This window comes from Lepisosteus oculatus, chromosome 21 (genome assembly GCF_040954835.1).
Source record: "Lepisosteus oculatus isolate fLepOcu1 chromosome 21, fLepOcu1.hap2, whole genome shotgun sequence".
In the NCBI taxonomy this organism is placed as follows: domain Eukaryota; kingdom Metazoa; phylum Chordata; class Actinopteri; order Semionotiformes; family Lepisosteidae; genus Lepisosteus; species Lepisosteus oculatus.
The window spans coordinates 6,445,939-6,467,005 of NC_090716.1; the positions used below are offsets into that span (position 1 = coordinate 6,445,939).

General features: G+C 34.5%; 1 protein-coding gene across 4 annotated transcripts in view; it reads right to left on the minus strand.

Moving 5' to 3' along the window:
- cstpp1 (centriolar satellite-associated tubulin polyglutamylase complex regulator 1) overlaps window positions 1–20,312 on the minus strand; it is a 53,420-nt gene extending 33,108 nt beyond the window's left edge. For 3 of the 4 annotated variants that reach the window (XM_015339356.2, XM_069181714.1, XM_069181715.1), the window contains exons 1-3: window positions 20,126–20,312; window positions 13,346–13,448; window positions 1,758–1,888 (exon numbers count right to left, since the gene is read on the minus strand). In XM_015339356.2, coding sequence (XP_015194842.2) covers window positions 1,758–1,888; window positions 13,346–13,448; window positions 20,126–20,168 — 277 coding nt within the window. In that variant the 5' untranslated portion in view covers window positions 20,169–20,312. Of the gene's footprint in view, window positions 1–1,757; window positions 1,889–7,769; window positions 7,920–13,345; window positions 13,449–20,125 lie in introns of those variants that run through there. The other variant, XM_015339357.2, reaches the window with a different exon arrangement.
- Between the last annotated feature and the right edge of the window lie 755 nt (window positions 20,313–21,067).

Here is a 21,067-nt window from a genome sequence, read left to right on the forward strand (position 1 = left end):
CCTGTTCAATTCTTGTCAGTCTCACAATGTTTTCTGCATGATGATCTTCATTGCTCATAACAGAAGAATGTCTGCATTTGCTTTGGATTTAGTGAGAAATCAGTTTAACTTTTTCTGTTACAAGAAATGTAATCCATAATAACTCACTTGATATTGCTTCCTAAATACTAAATTTTAGGATAGTACCTTTCAGATCACAGTACTAATACTTATTTATATTAAGCAGTAAAAAGGCATAACTAAACTCAAAGAAGGACTACAATGGTTAGTCACAAAGCTTTGTTTTAAGTGTCTTCTTAGGCTTCAGTGTTCAGGAAATTTCTTCAAATCCCATTAAAAGTAATGCTAATCACTAAATTAAGGTTAAATGAGAACTACCACTTTTATGATAGTGATTTAGTTGCAAGGATCACTGAATTTCCTGAAATACCAAGTGACTGACTTCACTTGAGAAAATGTGCATTTTGGTGTTTTTATGAATGGACATAATTGCTCTGCATATAAAGTGGTACTCTATATGCAAATCGACATTGACGAGTAGCAATTCATTACTATTATAATGTAGTAAATTATCAGAAGGCGGGTGAGATTATTGAAGACCTTAACAAAAGTCTAAGAAAAATAAACCTTAAACTAAGTTCTTGATATTCTCTGTGGTCATATACATACAGCATGCAGGGCTTGTACTGATATACTAACACAGTATACTAGTATTAGTATACTAATACCACTAGTATTGACCTGCTACAACCCAAATAGCAGATAAAAACGGATCACCTTCAGCACTGGCTCAGGAAAAATAGCTACCTGTATAATTATTATACAGAATATGAAGTCATATGAAGGGAAAAATAAATGACACCACCTTTTTGCCTTTTCAAAGATTTCCTGTTTTTGCAAATATTATTATTTGTTATAATTACGTTGTTGGGCAGAAAAAAATAACACAAAATGCCCAAGGACCAGTGAAGGATGTCACATATTTACTGAAAATGACTCTCAGTTGAGAGCATCATTACTGGGAGCTGAAACATAAAGGTACCTATCTTAGCTATAATAACATAGAGTTTGGGGGTAATTGGTCACTCAGCTGCATACATTCACAAAACAAAAAAGCAGACGCTTCACCCAACGTTATCTTTCCTTGAACAGTCTCTGTCCAGGATGTCAAAATGAACAGTGCACCAAACCGAATTCTAAATTGGCTGCTGCCACCAGCAGAGAATTACGGAGAGGCAGGGAGAGCAGGAAAGCTTTTTTGTCCCGAGGCAGTAAATGCCGCCTGTCAGCCTTTTACAAGCTGAAGTGACAGAACGGGGATGTTTCCACCCCCACTCCTTGTGGACTTGTATCCAAACTAGGATAAGGAGCAGGTGAAGTTACTTATAGAATCCCAATTATTTTTATTTGTCATTTATTTATCAAATGTGTAGATCATCTACATCAGTTCCCCAGACTGTAGTAGGAGCCCCTCAGGTGTGTAAAATGAAAATGCTAATTCAATGATAATTTTGCTCTAATTGCCAAAACCAAGTTTATGACACTAGTGGTTGTCACACAGTACTTTTCTCACTGCTTTATTGTTCAGATCAATATTGTAAGCACAATATCGCAATTACATTTTTCAAAGTAATTTTGGGGTGCCGGCCCAAAGCATTTTTTTGAAAAGGGATTACCACATCAGGAAAGACTGGTCTAGCGATGGTCACTGCCTAAAATCCCACCAAGAAACTTTAAACATAGCAAATGTGGCTTACCTCCATTCTTTCCTATTTGTCTGAAACATCTCCAGAACATTCGGATAAAGGAAGCTCTGTTGTGTGGGGTAGCTTTGACATAGCTGAACTCCCTGAAGAGGACATGGTTCCCATCTCGCACACTGTTGAAGCTGCATGAAACATAAAGCAAAGATCACTGCTGAAAGAGTCCAGGCAAGTTAAAGACTATAAAGGAGTTTCACTTTTTAATACACAGTACAGTATTTACATATAAAAAATTGTTCCTTAAAATAAAAATAGATTTATATTTGGAAACTATATTTGTGTGTATTTGCTAGATCTTTTTTTTTTGTTTTAATGACCTGTATGATGTAAGAGGTGATTCTATAAAGAGGTTTGCATAAAAAGTTTATTCTATGATGTCATGCTTGTTATTTAACTATTTGAGCCTTGAGCCTAGAAGCACAGCCTGCCAGAAGCAGCTACGTTAAATCTTATAACAAATCTCCAGCAGCTTAGAAATGCACATAATTCACTGGCATTGTGTCAAATCACATAACTCATTTTCAATAGTGTTGGCTGCTGCACATGTGCACCTTCTATTAAATTAATTTATTTTATGGAACAGGCAAACCACATTTTTTACAATCATTGCAGTTTGATTTTTGTTATGATAAGCCTTCAAACATACTGATAATTTACCAGTCTGACGTCATTCTAGTGGTCATAGCACATTTTTAAATAGCAAGACGTTTTTTTCAGTTTGCTTGTTCACAGCAAATGATCAAAATCACTTAATTTTACTAAACTTCAAAAGCACAGATAATTCCAGTACAAGCACCTATTCAGCTAAGCTGGATTGTGTATTATTGTCACCTGCAGTTGTAGCAAAGCTACTATACAAGGAGTATTTATTTTCACAGGCAGTGTTTATGAAGCACAGAGGCCACTTGCTTTCATCAGTGCAAAAGCTTTTCAACAATATTAGTATTGATTTTTCCTTAAATTATCCATTTTTATAGTGCCCACTTACTTTTATTACCCTTCACAACTAGAACAAGGAACAACAAAATCTGATTTATTTACACTTATTTCATGCTATCCATTGTGGTACAGACAATTATTTATGTTACAGACACATAATATTTCCCAAAGCATGAATTACAGAGTTATTAGTAAAAGTACTAAACTTTGTATGTAAGAGCAGAAGAGATCATTACTATTTAAACAAAACTTGAAATACAGTGTTCATTACATACAGTAGCTGTGAATGGTAATGATTTTTAGTTTATTAGTTGCAGTTTCATATACTGTAGGCTGTGCCACCAAGTTACATTTTACTCTCAAGTATAGCACATGGAGAGAACTCAGTATGCCTTACAAGCTTTGTAACTACATAGCATTTTATACTTTTTGAATGTTACATTGTGATTCAAAATTATACTTTTATGAAAGATTAGTGAGTTTCCTAACAAATTCTCCAGAGTTTAATTAAATCTTTCCTACATGTAAGTATATTGTTTTTTTAGATGTTTCTAATATATATAATGGGACACATTCCTGCCTGTACAACGTCTTAACATTGGGGGAAGAAAATAGCATTCAGGCTTTACTGCCCAAGCTGCCAACATAATATGAACATAGTGTATAGGTTAGACTTACTACCAAAACAGAGAATTCATCTTTCAGGACACGGAACAGACATCTTGGAAGGCTGCCATATTGTTTTAGATTTCAAGAGAAGAATCAGACTTAAGAAAATCAGTGCAGAAAATCTTAACATCCAACCAATTTAAATAACCACAAAAAGAGCACGATAAAGGTGCTTGACTCAATTTGTGTTCTTAACGAAATATCTTTTATAGGGTGTCTATGGCTTCTGTGAGAACAACTGCCAGTTCCTCAAACTCTGTAACTTATCGTTTTTCTGAAGGGAATAAGATTAAGATCAATCAACAAAGAACAAGACACATTAAATTAAATGTCACTATTCAATTATGAGATTTAATTCCAAACACTTTTGTACAGTCCAAAGATGTATGATTTAGACTTTACTCTTCACAAAAATGGTCTAATTTGTTGGATTTACAGAATAAAAGGACCTAAAAGCAGACATAAGTCACAAGCAGAATTAAAGATGCAAACCTCTTGTGTTTGCTGATGTTAACTCTCTTAATATCTTAACAGAGCTGCATTAACTCGTAAGTTTACAATCCCATGTCTAAGACTGCAGATGTTTTTCATGGATTCTATATGCTACTGAGAAACACCCACACACTTTGGAAATCCCGACGCCAAAAGCCAGAGGTTTGATCAAGAGAGACCACTGCAATCAATCCCAATGGCGTGTACCCATTAAATCTGCCATCTTTTGTCACAGACAATGACAAAATACACAAGGGCTGATGGTAACCATTATCCCATATTAAGCGTGAGAGAAAGAACCACAAATAAAAGGGAAATCTTCTGTTAGAGACCTTGTAGTAAATTGACATCATATGCATTAAACTCCTGTTACTGGTTTACTGCCAGTTGAAAAGGATTCAAAACCTATTCAATTCTTGGTTACAATTGCACTGCAGTACCTATTGAAGAATTAAATAGAATTAAGCTGAAAATGCTAAGACCTGTGAATCTTTAATGAAGCACAAATTGTGCTTCTTTAAAAAACATAAACAGAAATCTATGGTCCCCAAGCAACCTGTTGAAGCCTGTGTCTATCTAATTGCAACCAGGACTCACGAAGCACCACACAATTGGCAGAGCATTGCCAGGATAAGGTGGACATTTGTCAGACAGGTTCCTCAGAACAACAGCAACTCCTGAGAACTGCTGGGCGCATGAAAGCTTAAAGTGACATCAGAGTGATGCAGTCAGCAGTGATTCTCTTTGCAGGGACAATGGAGTTAGCAGTGTGAAAAAGGTGAAATACTCTGACCGGAGGGTTTATCCAAATTCAAATCCTCACTAGACCTGTGTGAGTAGGGGAGCCGCTGCCAGAGACTTGAGCCTTCCAACAACAGACAATTACAGAGTGAGCAGCCGAAAGGCTCAGATCACTGACAAGCACAATGGATGGGTAAAACTGTATGTTCATTCCTGAATAGAGCGAAACACATACAGTATGTTGCCGCTGGCTAAGGGTTAGAATGTACTGGATGCGCATTCTCTCAGCATTGACCCTGGGCCTCTTTTAGAAAGAAAATTTACAGCATTTTCTGGACATACAGACAGGTTTACTGCTTTTAAAAAGGGGTTTCCATAGAAAATCTATAAAGCTCCTTTTATCACTTCATAATTTCATGCCTCATGAGATACTCAGTCACACTAAAGACACTTTTACTGTAGAAATGAGATTATTAATTTGCATTCTGCTGTTCATTGCAGGATTTTACAAGGAACTGTATTTTATTAGCTAGAAGGTAGTCTAAACTGGAGTTGCTCGATGGTATAAATCTTGCAACATTTTAAGTACATTCTTCACATTGGGTATAGAATTTAATGTCAAAACAAATCAACAATATCTAAGTTGGCCCCTAGATGAAAAGATTCCTAAAAGTACCATAACAGAGTTTATACAAATCTGGAAAACCAGGCTCAGATTTTTGAGTTGATGTGACCCAGTTTGACTTAAAGAACATTAATCTGCTTCCTTATGCAAGTTGTGTTTTCTTTTTAAGATACTTGGTATGGCTTTTTGCCATATTCTACCAAGGAAATTTCATTGCCCTGACTACATACTGTATTATCTACTACATTATGATGAGCCCTGAACAAGACATAGGTGTCCACTGGTAGAATTTTTTTAAGTTGTGTTTAACAGTCAATTGCAGTCTATTGAACCTACATCGTAGAGAGAAAACAATTATGATTTTCAGGCTATGCTTAATACTCCTAATCCAAACAATGCAGACTTTGTTATGACAGGCATTAATGAATTGTCATCTATAATTTCTTTACACATATTACCCCATTTACAAACAAGAAAGACAATTTTACAAAAACCACTGTTGCCATGCTCAATCCACATGGTTAAAACTAGAATTCTCTCATACAAGTGGTTTCCAAAAGAGTTTCCAAGCAACACAAGTCCAAAACCCAATAACATAGCTCATTTGTTCCAGTGTCATTGGTAGTAATGACCTTGTTTTTTTAGTTGTTTTGTTTTTTTCTCTTTTTTTCCCCAATACTGATGCATAATGAAAAAAAGTAGCTACCCCCACCCTTTTGATCAAAAGCATACAGCGGCATGCAGTAACTTAATCCCCCATATAATGAGGGGCTCTTGAGACCCTCCTCAAGGGCTGTACCTCCAGACCAGACAATACCTTTCAGAGAGCCTACATGATATGGATATAAATACCCAGACTCTTTGTGCTGTGGAATTTTCTTTGCGCTACAACAAGACTCTTGGTTAAATAAGGTGAGAGTCCTATAAAGGAACAAGCATATAAGGCACGTAGAGGTTAAAATACCACAGAGCAAGCACATCCCAAAGCACCCCAAAAAATAATAATGAACCAAATGATTCTGCAGTACAAAAACACTTAAAATGCTGCGTAGATAGTGTCACTGCATGTTTAAAGCTTTTATTTTATTTGCATATCAAGATATAAAATGGATTTATATAGCACACATTCATGTTGTGATCTAATTCAAAAGAAGAAGGGCTTTTATTTTTACCATCTTCATTGATATATCATAAATAATGCAAGAACAGTATGACTGTAGACTTCTGAATAGTATTTACGACAAACAAACAAATTAATAATTTATGTTTCAAATATGTTGTTGGAATATATTCCAATGACATCTACAGTATAAATGTCTTCAGACAGTTCTTAAAGTTTAAAATAGAAAGGAAATGTGTAATACTGTAGACATTGTGCAATACTGGATTTTTAAAGTTCTAAGTTCATTCTACAATTTAATTCAGTATTGTTCTACGTTTGGTCCTAGCATTGTGAAATAGTCAGGTCTATTAAATATTCACTATCCCATAATTTAGAGCTATTTCTCCTTTCTCCTCGAGAAATGAGCAACATACATATAAATGCATTTCATGAGCTGACTATGTAATATGTTCGCTTTTATAAGGTTAAAACAGCGATCTGTGGCTTCTTACTATGCTAATTTTACTGTATATGTGGAGGGGAATATAAACACAAATATTTATATACTTATAATATACAGTATGAGTTTATATGGTTTTGCTTTCTAACAGTTTTGTGAAACAATCAGAGCCAGTTGATAGTCACATTTTCAAAATATTTATACATCCATGTAAAAGAAAACTGAGTTGATATAAAAGAAGACCAATAACACATAAGATGATTCTCTTATACGTTTGTTATGTGATGACAGACAGAAAGAATAAGTTATTCTGTTATTTCAAGGTGAATTACATTGAAATGTGAAATCAGTTTTTGGTTTAACTAAATATTTTCTTAAAAAGTGCATGAGTTCATGTAGCACTCGCCTGAGGGACCACTATCAAGTTACCAAACTAAATTATCAATGCTCTATAACAAAAACCTTTTCATCAGGAATTTTTCATATCTAGTTTATCATTTATGATGATATCTGCGTCATTGACTAGGTCAGGTATCTGTCACCTTCGTGTTTTTTCTCCTTAAAAAGGACTTCTTAAGGAATACTAATATGTTTTCCTTTTAATATTATTTTCTTTTCAATGTACCTATGGCAAAAAACATAAATTCTTCAAAGACACACACATCCACGTGCAAATGCTAGGGGCCCAGCTAAGTCAACAAACGTTTCTGAGCATTTTCTTTTGTTAAAAAGAGCTGCAAGGCCAGTTTGATCTCACTGGGTTGTATTGTCACCCTGTTGCTTTTCAAGTTCAACATATTAAGCACACCTGCAGTGACCTCAGTTCCCACACATATTTCTCTCTCTTATGGAATCATTAACAGTGCATTTTTGTCTTTGTTTAAATATGTCTTGCTTTTTTGTTTTTATTCATCATACAAATCCCAAGTTTGCACATCTGTAGATTGATAATATCTTATAAAAGCAGCAGTTGCTTACCTTGGAATCTGAGGACTGGCCTTTATAGAGTGCAAAAAAAAAATGAAAATGAGAAACAATGAAAGCCTCCACTGACATTTAAAAAGCATATATTTATTTGAGGTACTGGAAGTTCACATTGTTGCTCTTAAAAAACAACAAAAACAGAGGCATAGCTTTGACACTTAATGTTGAAACTCTGACTGTAATAATAAAATACTTTCCTCAGTGATTCTTTTTAAAGACCAAAGCACAGATTTGTCATTCTTAATGTAATAAGGATCACAAAGAGCATTTTTTGACAGTAGAAATTTTCTCTGAATTAGTTACTTTATAAATTATATATTTGTATGGACATTTAGACTGCTACATTCTGGAAAGGCGACATAATTTGGCAAATATTCTATCAACAGTATAACTAGGTGTTTGTGACTTGTGAGTGTGTTTAAATGGAAACAAAAATGCAAGGCCTTGGAAAGCACATACTGTACTCCTACACCTAGGCCTAAACACATCCAGGGACTTCCTGTCGTTGAACATCGTGCAACTCGTATAAATAAAAAGTGATGTTCCCAAGATAAAAAAAACGAATTGCAGATATTTGGAATCTGAGAGCATTTGATTGTCTCCTAACAAACAAATGTCAGAAACCTTCTAAGTACTCATCGCTTTTAAGGTGAAAGGTTATAAAACACATACACAAGTATTATCTTTAATTTTATTTGTTTTTTCTTGGTCATTTTTTACTTACCACGCATTTCTGAGGTCTATTAATAAAATCTGTAGCCTGCTATCCTCTGTAAAAGCATATTCAATACTTACACATTCCCCATGATCGCAGTCTCACACAGGATTTTACAATTCACGTTACTGTACTTTCATCCCATCACATGCTAATATAAATGCCCTCCCCCCTCCCCTTCTTCTCCTAGTGTGGGCATTTCATTCATCTTAAGAACATAAGAACAAATCCACAGGTCTCATCCAGCTATTTCTTCAAAGAAGAAAGAGTATTCAGCAACAGGGCCAAGGTACTTACTCTCATAACCCTTGTAAATAAATCTTGTTAAATCATTTCTTCCCTCAAACTGGCAATGCCCATTGACATCTGCAGTTTTCTAGTTCTAACTAGATAGGTAAAACAGAATATTAGCCAAATAAACTTGAACTCTGGAGTTGACAACTGACTTCCATGAGAGTGGTATGAAAACTCCAGGACTTCACCTAGTCATCACTGCCTTGAACAATCCCCACCATAATTCATTCCTGCTCTTCCTTCCTCTATAGTATATACAGTAGGTCTATACCTTTCTTTTCCATTACTTCTTCCCTCCTGTTTCCCTCTGCTATTCTGCAGTGCCAGTTAGACTACCTCAGATCTACTTGCCCATCATTGTAGATCTTGCCCTTTCTTTTGCTATATATTGTTCTGATTAAAGAAAATCCCAAACTAAAAAAAAAGACCCTGAAATAAAAATTCTGGTACACGTGGGTTGTGAAACATAAGCTGCCCCAAACTCTTTCTGCTTTAAGAAATAAACCCACTTTTAAGAGAAGACTGAATGAGACTGATGGGCCGCAGCCAGAGCATTACTTTGAGATCTCAGCATGGTGGCTTATCATAATGTAACACAAAGCCTTTTACACACTGCATGTGCTCTACAAAGGATTCTGCCAAGGAAAATAAAATCCCTTCTCTAACCTCATCCAAAACAGAGGCATTAAAAACACAAAAGGGTGGTATTACAAATTCTAACCACCTGGCTGGTGGTTTTACTTTGGTACTAAATATTGCCAGAAAAAATGAAAAAAAAAAAACCCACTAGAAAATTACATGCTACTATATCCACCAACTTAAAATGTTATATGCAGCAGTGTGGAGTAGTGATTAGGGGCTATGAACTCAACAAAATAATTGTTGTTTCAAGTCCCAGATAGGACACTGTTCTTGCGCCCTTGAGCAACGTACATCTAACAAATGCCCTGTTGTATGAACGCATACTTTCAAGTTATCATTGAGAATAAGAATCTGTTCTCAGTTGACTTAGCCGATTAATAAGTGTATTAAGAAAAATGAATTGGATGCCTGTGCTGTGATGAAGAGTGAAATATAAACTAAAAAGAACAAAACTAATATTGTTGGAAATAACTGCATTCATCTTATTACTTTTGTGTCATATGTGCATGTATTTTATATTTGCTTTAAAGCATTGGTTAGACTGCTGGACATGGAGTGGCAACTACTGTCAAGTCTACCAATGATTTTCTTGATGGCACATTCATCCTTATATTATTTATATTATTATTATATTTTTATTATTGTTTTACACTATTCTGTTTTAGATTACGTGCATAGATCCACTGGTATACCATAAGTGACTAAGCTTTTGCAGTAGCCTATTACACTCATCTAAAAATAGACATTATAGAGGCTGACAACAAAATGGCATTGTGAGAAGTGAGCACACGGGGACATCATTTAAAATGACAATACCAGTGCCGGTCCTTTTATTTGTATGTCAAATGACTGACAGCTCCATCATTTAAATTAGGGTGAGGGTGAGAGATATACAGCTCAGATTCACCCTCTACAACAGCTCAAAACTAAATGCTAATCTTGACACAAACTGTTTCCCACCCTAAAATATGGATTTATTTTTTTGTGAATTCGAGACTTCTGAAATTGCATTATGCAATTTATAAAGAGACAGAATTCAGAAATATCAGTATAAAGGAAAGGTCACAAAGAGTGAAGGAATATCTCACTCATATAATCAAGAAATTTAATTTGGACTTCTTCTGTTACAGATAGAGGGGCTTACTACCGTGGTTGCTGGAGGTGTCTGTGGGCTGGGCAGAAACATATTTCCATCATCTGCATCGTATTTTTGAGCATTTAAAATAAACTTTTGGTGATAAATTAATTATTGTATCACAACTTGACTGCATTGTTTGTATGTCAAAGAATGCTGAAAACATTGTAATCTGAGGTTGATAATTCCGTGGGTCAGTTTTGTATAGGTACATGACCATACCACCAGGAAACAATCAAATTATTTCACTGCAGGCTTCTTCCCACAGCTCTCAAAACATATAACTACAGGACAATTTTAGTACTGTCAAACAATGTTATTATTAGGTGTTGCTGGAAATCTCAAAGGGAAAAAAAACAGGTAAAAAACAGGAGAGGGAAATAAAATGACAGACATTCCATCAACTCCACCTGTGCAACTATGCTTCTGGTCCTGAAAAAGGATGTAACTCTTATAAATGTGTCTATGCAGCATTAAACTATACACAGGAGAGGTAATTATATATTGTTCCAGAACTCTGTAGTTAGCATAATGGAAATTTCTAAAAGATATTTACATTATTTCAATCTCAGATTATTTAAAGGTAAGGGATCATGATTTTGATACCTATCCTGGATGAAACTCTGAAAAGTAGTAGACGTAGAAGACCTAACTGAACAGAATCCTATTCTTCTGGATAGAGGCTGCAAACACAATATTGACTTTGTTCAATCACATTCTTTTGTGTCAGTTAAGTGTACATCTGGAATTCTTGGAAGCCAATTAAATACTACATTGTGTGCTATCATTACAGAAGAAGTAGAACATTTCAGCTTTATAGTAAAGTTGCCACTTCTTATGAATTTGCTACCCTACTTTTAAACGTACAGTAGCAGAGCCTAGAATATTAGCTCTAAAAGAACAAGAATTAGGAACATACATATAGAAGTAAAGCTGTCTTAATAGAATAAATAACTATTAAATATATACAATAACTACTGAAATCATTTTCTGAACACCCCACTTAAAGCAGAGATAGTAGGGACTCCCCTCACCCACCACCAGCCAAACTGTGCCAATATGCTCACCACACATCAGCTATCAGTGGGGAAGAGAACAGAGTAATGAAGCCAATTCGTAGATGGGGATTGTTAGGAGGAAAGGGTAAAGGACAGGTAATTGGTGAGGGACAAGGGGAAATCTGGCCAGGATACTGGAATTAACACCCATATATGCATTATAAATCATTTAAAAGACTGCATATAAATGATAAAAATCATATAAAGTAACCATCACATTAATCTCAGATCACTATTTCTGTTTCATATCTATAAGGTGCTGTTTTTCATCACCTGAGATGGAATAGAAGGCTTTCAGTAGGTTCCTGCTTAAACTTTATATTATATTATTTATATTATTTTTTTATTAAACATATTTTGAGTAGTAAAAGACTTTAAGTAAAAAAGTATTTTCCATTTGACTAGTATTTCTTACTAAATCTGAAAAATAAGAAAAATAATATGACTAAGAATAACACGTCTCTGTGTTTCTTGAACATTTTAAATCTTAGATTAATTTTAAATGTAAACATAGGCTGGAGACTACAGGCAGGTTGTTTTGAAAAGCACTGTTCATTTTATTATCTCCTCCACAGACATAAACATTTTATGACCCACCAAATCCCATGTCCTTATGGTTTTACAGTTGACTGACCATAGAAACCCAAGGAGGCTGAAGCCACATCACATTCAAGGCAGCTCATTAATGAGCCTCTTTCATTTCCTTCCAGCAAGCTGATCTACCAAAAACTCTCTCCACTGAGAATATGAATAGTTTAATAACAGACAGACGGTTACACATTGCACATCTCACCACAATGCCTGTTTACCTGACTAGTGAAAACATGAACATCAATTTTCTAACACTTTCTATAGCCAGAAAACCGCAAACTGTTCAGCATGATTCTTGCTATATTATTTATCTTATTCTTTCATCATATTTATAGACTCCGTGGAGCCAAAAAGCTCTAATACTACAAAGTAAAACAATACTATTTAATTACTGTTTTGATTTGTGATTTTTTTCCATGTGATTTAATTCCAGGATAAGACAAAACATCTTAACCATTTTAATGAACACATTATCTTGTTAGAAAAGACAGAGTGATTCACTATAATAAATATACATGTTAATAAGCCACCTGGCCTAAAACATACTAAGCATGCTGTATACATTTATTTATACATCATCCTGTCTTTTGCAGAATCAGAAATAGATCTGAGGCAGTTTTCAAATTAATATGTTGAGATCCTATTCTCAAACACACAAGGGATGCATTCATTTCAAAGGGAACAAGCTTTGCACTTTCTTGAAATTCTACCATTTGACCCAATATAAAAAAGAAAGCTTCCAAACCGACTTAGCCCAAAGCACAAGAAACACTAAAGAAACTGCAGCAAATTTTAAAGGGACAGTAAGCACCATTTACTCAAGAGTCTACTAAATTTTATGTGAGTGGTCTTCATTCTTTTTCAGTCCCTTTGGTTTATTGTTTGTGCTCTTCAAGAAAGATCTATCTACCTTAATTACTTGTTGTTCTTTCCCACTTAATTACTCAATTGCTAACAGCACCTATTTAGAAAGATCAGCCCATTTCAAAATTCCCACCCTTTTACCTTTTTTTGGCATGACACTGAGAGCTAAAAACTAAGATAAGAACTTTTATAATTGGTTATTAACTTATTAACTCTTAATATCAGTCAAATATATGCAAAACAAGATGATGCCCTTCATGATCAGACTTACTACTCTGCAAAATATCTGACAATTCCAAATTGGATATACTCTTCTTTGTGCTCCAGCAGCTGGCTTGCAGAATCTTCAAGGTAAAAGAGAACATTCTTCTGAGCTGAAAGACACAAACACATTAGTGTTTTTGGTATCCTGCATGCAAAAAGAAAAGAACAAAAAACAGCAGCAACAAAGGAATCGCTATGGGTATTTAATTGCAAGCTCATTCTTCCAGGACAATATCTTTCATGAAACCCTCTTCATGGTTTGTAAATTCTGTGGTGAAATGAATAATTGAATAATTACCAGAAAGAAAAGAATTGAAAGTCTGTACTGTAAAATGCCAAATATCTTATTAATAAATGTAATGTAATCAATGAGGGTTCAGCAATAACTTGTACTGAACAACAATTCGCAGCTCTTTGAGTTCAACAAAGGAATATCCTGCCTTTCCAAATACATCACAGATAGTAATAGGTTTGATATGCTATTTTGATTTAGAGGCAATCTAGAACAAGGACACTTTAAATACAAGTTATGCCTATAAAATGTATGTTAGGTTGACGAAAATTGATTTAATGTTTACAACACTGAAACAATGTTGTCACAAGACTGAAAATCTAGAGTCAGTCATGGGTGAAAGCAAAATACACCTGCATCCCTGAGGGCATGGCTTAACAATGACAGTTTATACTTAAACAGGCTTTTACAGGTAATGCATAACACACAAAAATAATGTGTATAATTACATACAGCATCTATAGCGAGAGAGTTGTACTAAAACTGTGCACACATGCTGTTACCTTGCAGCTATGAAATGACCATATCATAGTAATACTACTTGTTTGGATTAATTGTCTGCAGAAACCTTTCTGTTCAACATAAAGGTAGTGAACAATATTACGCCAGGACTGCTAAAAATAGTGGAAGAACACAAACCTTCACATTGTCTTTTTTTTCAATAAACATGATGTGAATCATTTTTAACTGAAAAACGGTACCTAATCATAAGTAGTGCAAACAGATGGAACATGAAATACTATTAAACATGCCAGAGGTATGAAAATAAACAAAAATATTTACTGTTTTTTAAGTTTTTTTTCCAAGATCAACCAATTATGAAAACAATGTTACAGATTACCTTTGGATTCCAAGATAAAAAGATAAAAATTAATTAACCCTTTTCAGTCTAAAGACGTGGTTACTTCTCCTATTTTAAGCAAGACAATGTAGGTTTAAAGACCACACACAACCACGTATCACAAGCTCGTACCTCTAAATCAACATATAAAACTGTACAAATATTGGTGTCTCCAGGTTAAAAAGACCACATCTGGTCCTTTCTCCTTTCCCTTACAGTTTTGATATATTCTGCACAAAAGCCTCTCACATTACAAGCTTTAAGCTACAATAACAAAGGGTCCTAACATTCATAAATAATCCACAGTATAGTGTTGCTTCCTGTCCATTAACCCACTTTGCTGAAGCTGTATTGCGGGTTTGTTTGGTTAAGAACATGTAGTGGGAGTGAGGAAGATCCCGATGTTCTATTTTGTACGTTCCTTCAATGTTTCATTCTATTTTTTTAACATGAGTAAGCAAACATTATCTTGACCTGACCTGGTGTACGAAAGGGACACGGGCCCATTTGTCTTCACATTTTGCTCTGCCCCGCAGGCTGATAAACTTTAGCAATAATCATCCACGAGCTGAACTTTCACTGGAACTAGTAGTGCATTTAACTTGCAGTAATATGACCTCTTTTGATTTAACATGTGTGGAGAAGACGCTTTTAAGTTCTGTCACCAGAGAGGCAATGAACTACATAACTCCAGGGTGGAGACAAAGTAATTATGTTGGTAGGTATGATGCTTACAGTCCTGTATTTCCATGTGAAATGTTGTATCTAAACAATATAAGGAAAATGAAATTAAATTACAATACAATTTTAAAAGTATAAATAAAAGTTGGCTTCACATAACCAATGATAACAATGATACAGTCAGAATTCATATATTACTCCTCAAAATGTTATGATAATACTGACAATAAGCTGTACAACTCCCAGGTCTTCCTTGGGGCCAGACACAAATGTTAGCAATCCAGGAAGATAACTGCAAAAACACAGTGTTTCTTATTTCCCTGGTGGACAAACTGTGGGTATACTGCCTACTAAATGGCAAATATATTAAATGATAAATCAGTCTACTCTTTTAATAATTTTGTTCTATTAGACTGCTAAGTACACATAGAGGTTTTCACTTATTTTATATTTGTGTGTAAAAAATAAAAATAAGAAAAAAATAAGTGGGGGTGGTTCCTTCTCCAAGGGGCAAAGAGAAAAATCTCTGCTGTACTGCAAACCAGTCAATCTGAGAAGACAACTACAGTAAAAACAAATACAAAGTTTGTTCAATAACCATACACAGTAAAAGAAATAACTTCAGAAATCTTTTCAGAAGGGTCAAAACATTGTTGTATGAAAGATGCAAAACAGCACTTGATGCTACAGTAACAAGAGTTAAGGATCAGGTTAAAGCTGAGCTACTGATTCAATAAATCTTTCCACACTTAGCTTAGGGGTGAAATGTTTGATACTTTCCAATTGTGCTGTTGGCAGACAGTAGGAAAGTTGTCTGTCCATAAGTAGATGCAGAATACATTTACCATTCACAGAAATCATCCTTCAGTGCTACACAGAGAGCACACGTCTGTTGATTTTTGCCTAATATTTTAATTACTGTAATAACATCATATACAGTGCATCACATCATTCCTTAAAACATTAATAACCTATTGAAAAAATGGACTTGAAGTCAATGCAATTCATTTGATATCTTCACAGATTGTCCTTTCCATAGGTATTTACGTACCAGAGCACGAGTTTAAACAGATACTAAAAATACATTTTCAACTTTTTTCTCAGCTACCTTAAAAGGATTTGATTCTAAGTGTTTGGCAGCAGATGCTATAGCCTTAAGGGTTTTGTGTTTTATAAGCTTTTACCTTTTTATAAAACTGGCAAGAGAAAACTTAATCCCTTCCCTTGAGGGCGTAGTAAGGGCAAACAGTTGTTTGATAGTGAGAAAGCAATCAGTCACTTTGAAAGAGGTCAGGTCGAATAACTGGACAATACACTGACTCTCACCTACTGTACGTACAGATGTCACAAAACAAAACCTTACATAGCACATATATTGTAATGGATATATACATTTATATATAAATTGATAGACTCTTATAATACACTCGTAATAAGGCAAAGGAACAGGGTTTGATCCCTGTCTAGCCATCATGGTGAGTCACAGCACATAAGATCACTGAGGTAACCTTCAGGAATCCTCAAGTATGATCATGTTTAGTCATTTATTTATACACAAAGGTCACATTTAATTACAACTGCATAGTTAGTGTTTTGTACATCCTTCTCTGACTGGGAATACACTGACTGACTTCTGCGACATGACTTTTAGTCATACTGTACCTCCACAGGTTTCTGAATTATTTAAATTCTAACCAAAAATGTTTAATTATATTGAGGTGCGGACATATAGATGGTCAATTTGGATGTATGCTTTTGATCAATATCATGCTGGAAGGTCTATTTTCAGCCAAGGTTTATTTTGCAGAAAGAAACAGGAGTCTGACTATAATGTCCAGATAAATATTGGAGTTCATGATTTTACCTATCTTAACAGGGGCTCCAGGATCCAGAGATGCAAAAACAACCCCAAAATATAGTAAACCATCCACCATATTTCACAATGGGCATGCGTGTTTTCTCATTATGAAATTAACCTTTGTATGCTTTTATCTGACCATAATACTGGTTCCAGTTATCATTCAGATGTATTTTAGGAAATTCAACCTGCCTCTTTTTGTGGTTCCTGTCTGTAGTCTCCAGAATGCTCTCCGACTTTAACCATGAAGATGCATTCCTTAGTGAATATCTTCTCTGTGTTACCTCCTTTTATACCCCAAAAAAACAGCAACCCTTCAAAGGCCTCTCCTATATAGTTCTAGGGGGATCTGTTGCACTTCCAGAGAGCTGAATGTTATTGGAGATTTGTTTTTGTTGGCTTTTATTTAAAAAAACACTTAGAGGTGTGAATTAATGTAACCCTTGAGCTTTCTGGAATTCAGTTTTTTATGACATATATGCTATTATTACTACAGTAAAACATTTTTAGAACTTTTTTTAGGCGAGACACATTATCCAATCCGAAACACAATATGTTGTATGATATTTTTTGTTCCTATTTCATAAAGGGTATGAATAAATCACTGCACATGTGAAGTATGCTACCAATATCATTTGCTGATAATAGGATATATCTTATTGAATTTCGGTTTTTCAAGTTCTCCAGCCTAACTTGATAGACCCTAAGACCCAGTGACATTTTTTGCAATTTCAAGAGGATTTCAGTGTATTAATGTGCACTAGAAGCATTTCATTTATTTTGTGTTTAAAGTATCCTGGATTCAAAGTCAAATTACAAAACACTAAAATCTATATGTGAACTGAAATTAATATCAGCATTTCATTAATAAATGTAACTATTAACTTCCAAATTCTTTTTTTTTTACTTACAAGATATTTAGAGCTTCATAAACATGGTTTTACAAACATTCGTTTTAGTCAATTAAATGTAAAAATTGCTTATGATAAAATTATCCTTTATAAGAGGCACACCAAGTAGGAATTTAAATTTGGAAAGATGAGAAGTTCAAAAACTTTTTCTTTACTTCACCATCTTATTTTTTTATCTTATTTGAAAATTTGAAGGTATAGTATTGTGATTCCATCCATCCATTTTCTAACTTCTTCTTTTAATTCAGGTCATGGAGAAGCCGAAACCTATTCTGGCAAGCAACAGGCACAAGACAGGGTACAACTTGGACAGGACGCCAGTCCATCATAGGGCAAGTATTCTATTCCAAAAAAGCTAAACTAATCCATTATATTGTTTTATGATAACACAATTAAAATGTAAGTGAAACACCCTGTCTTGGAAGAGATGTGGTCCCAAGAGACTGAGAGACAGGTTAAGCCAGGACCCCGTAGTGTCTCTTGTGGAGGGTAATATTGGAGAAAGCCAATTCTAATAAAGATGATTCTCAACTGGGAAAAGAAAATAGGATTCCAATACCTGGCAGCGTTCTGGGGTTCTCTGGTTAGTCAAGATGCACGCCTCGTTTGTAAACATTTACAGTTACAGTTTGTAACTTGTATGTTGAATGTTTATGTTGTGTTGCTTACTGTGCATATTGCATTATTAATAAATGTTTGTTTTAAAAAGACTGAAACACAGTGCAAAAGAAATTAAGATTCAAACTCTAAAAATTCCAAACCATCGAAAACATGTAACTTTTATGAAGTTATTCTATTAATACTCATGCAAAACTACTGAACATTATATATCTTTTTGGCAGCTTGCATAAAGATTATAATTGCTTGAGGCATTTTATATTTTTTTAGCAAGCATTCAAATATGCAGCTTTCAGATGAACAATGAATCTAGTCTTTGGGACTGTGATGTAGCCAGATCATGAGATGCAAATAAAGCTGAAAATGCAGATCTTAAATTTTAATACAAAAGGTGCCTCTAAATGGCTTTCCATCTGTCAGTGAGAATGCGCGATGTTTTATTGAAACAGAATATTTCATAATATATCTGCATAGTTGTATGTTTGAATTCATTAATGACATGCTCTACGATTGAAAAGTGTGTGATATAGCAACCAGTACCATTACAGGAATTGTTAATTGCAAAACAATAAAAGGTAATTATTAATTTAGCTAGGTGTAGTGTTATCATTATAAAGGAACAAGTAATAGGTTTATTCCATGCTGAAAAAAAGAAGAAAGAGAACACAACGTTTCGGCCGTGGAGCCTTCTTCAGGTGTCAGAAGGCTGAAGAAGGCTCCACGGCCGAAACGTTGTGTTCTCTTTCTTCTTTTTTTCAGCATGGAATAAACCTATTACTTGTTCCTTTGCAGCCTACGCATGCTGATGCAGCTACCCACCTGAACTACGTGTTATCATTATTATCATCACTACTATACTGCTGTTGCTATTACTATTATGAATCCTTAGTGCTGTAATTATTATTGCTTAAATAGTAACAGAATCATTAATATAACCTGGTGTCCTGGATAATCTTTACTCTGATCTAATGTTCCCTCTTAATTCTTAATTCACTCTTGTTATGCAGTGGGGCAGAATGACTGCTGCATATCACTCAAGTGGGGCAAGTAGGGGAGTATGTGGGTTGCCTCCTATAGGTGAAGCACTTGGGGCTTCTTTAGGGATAAAATATGCTATATTAACGTAAGGAATTATAACTCATATTGGTATGATAATCTTTTTTATAGGATACCAGGATGGAAGTCTTTCCAGTCTTTGTCCTGTGGATAGTCCCAGTTCTGCAGGTTTTGTAGGCAACCATTACATTGTTATTTTCTAAAGACTAAAGACCTGCTTAATTGTGATCAAATGCACTGAGCAGGCAACTTTAGAGATCATCCGGAACTCAATTCTTCATACTCTTCTGCCCTCTAGGACCAGAGTAACAAAAAATGGAACAAGCTTCAAATACAAATTACACGACGTAGACAGATCTTAAAAATGACCTTAAGAACAAATTGCTGATTAAGGAAAAATGTATAGGCTAATGCAGAAAAAAGCCTGTTATTGTTGCAAAATTAACACATCTCTAATTATTACTACAATTCTACGTACAATTTAATATTATTAGACAAGACCAACAATGTAAGAAACAATTATTGCATACCCAAATATTCATCAACGGTAAGGCTGAAGCGGTCGGGATTCATTTTAATCTCTCATGCAGCAGACAATTATTGATGTATTTAATATTAATAAGGTCATCTATTCAGACCAGAAATGCATCAATCACATTCAGCTGTGACTCGTTCGTTTCCATAACACCAGCTTAAGCAGCACTTGGTGTTTCACATAAATGAACCCCCGGATAAACAACAGACTCTCAGAAAGGTTCCTGGATTCAGTAGTGTGCGATAAAACACTGTAAACTACAAAATCCCAGTTTCTATAGTTTAATAGAAAATCTTCATGGAAGCCCTGTTTTTCTGAAGCCATGTGCAACCAATCCTTTGCATTTTTTTAAATCTTTTTGATACATGAGTATTCTATTATTTGATACAAACGGTGTATTCATAATAAATATTTCAGAATGTTTTATTTCAGTAGTTCAAAGATTTCACGAAATTTGAGAAAAGTACCTTTCAAACGATAGTCTATAGCGTGTTACAATGGTTTTATTTCAAACTAAATGTACTCTGTTATAATTACTTCGTTGCTATAATTTTTAAAATTAATAGAAAAACGAATGTTGAGTAAACGGGTTCATTGTTTAGTGAAGGACAATTCTGAAATCTTGCGACTTTTAAAGAATAAATCTCTTTCAAATTAAGACAATGACATTATAATGTCTGATTAATACAGTACAGTACACAATATTTTTAAAAAACTTTAAAAATATGATGAATACAAAATCTCGCTGACCTAATTCAGATTTTTTTTTAAAAGATTACAAAAGTCATGGGACTCTCAACAGGAAAAAAACTGACAATTCAGTTGAAACTGAGTTGATGGGCTATTTCATTCTCTATAGAAAAATGAAGACCAAAAAATCTAGAAGTAGGCTTTTCTACCCCCAAAATAAGTGAAACGTTATGTGGTTATTAAAATA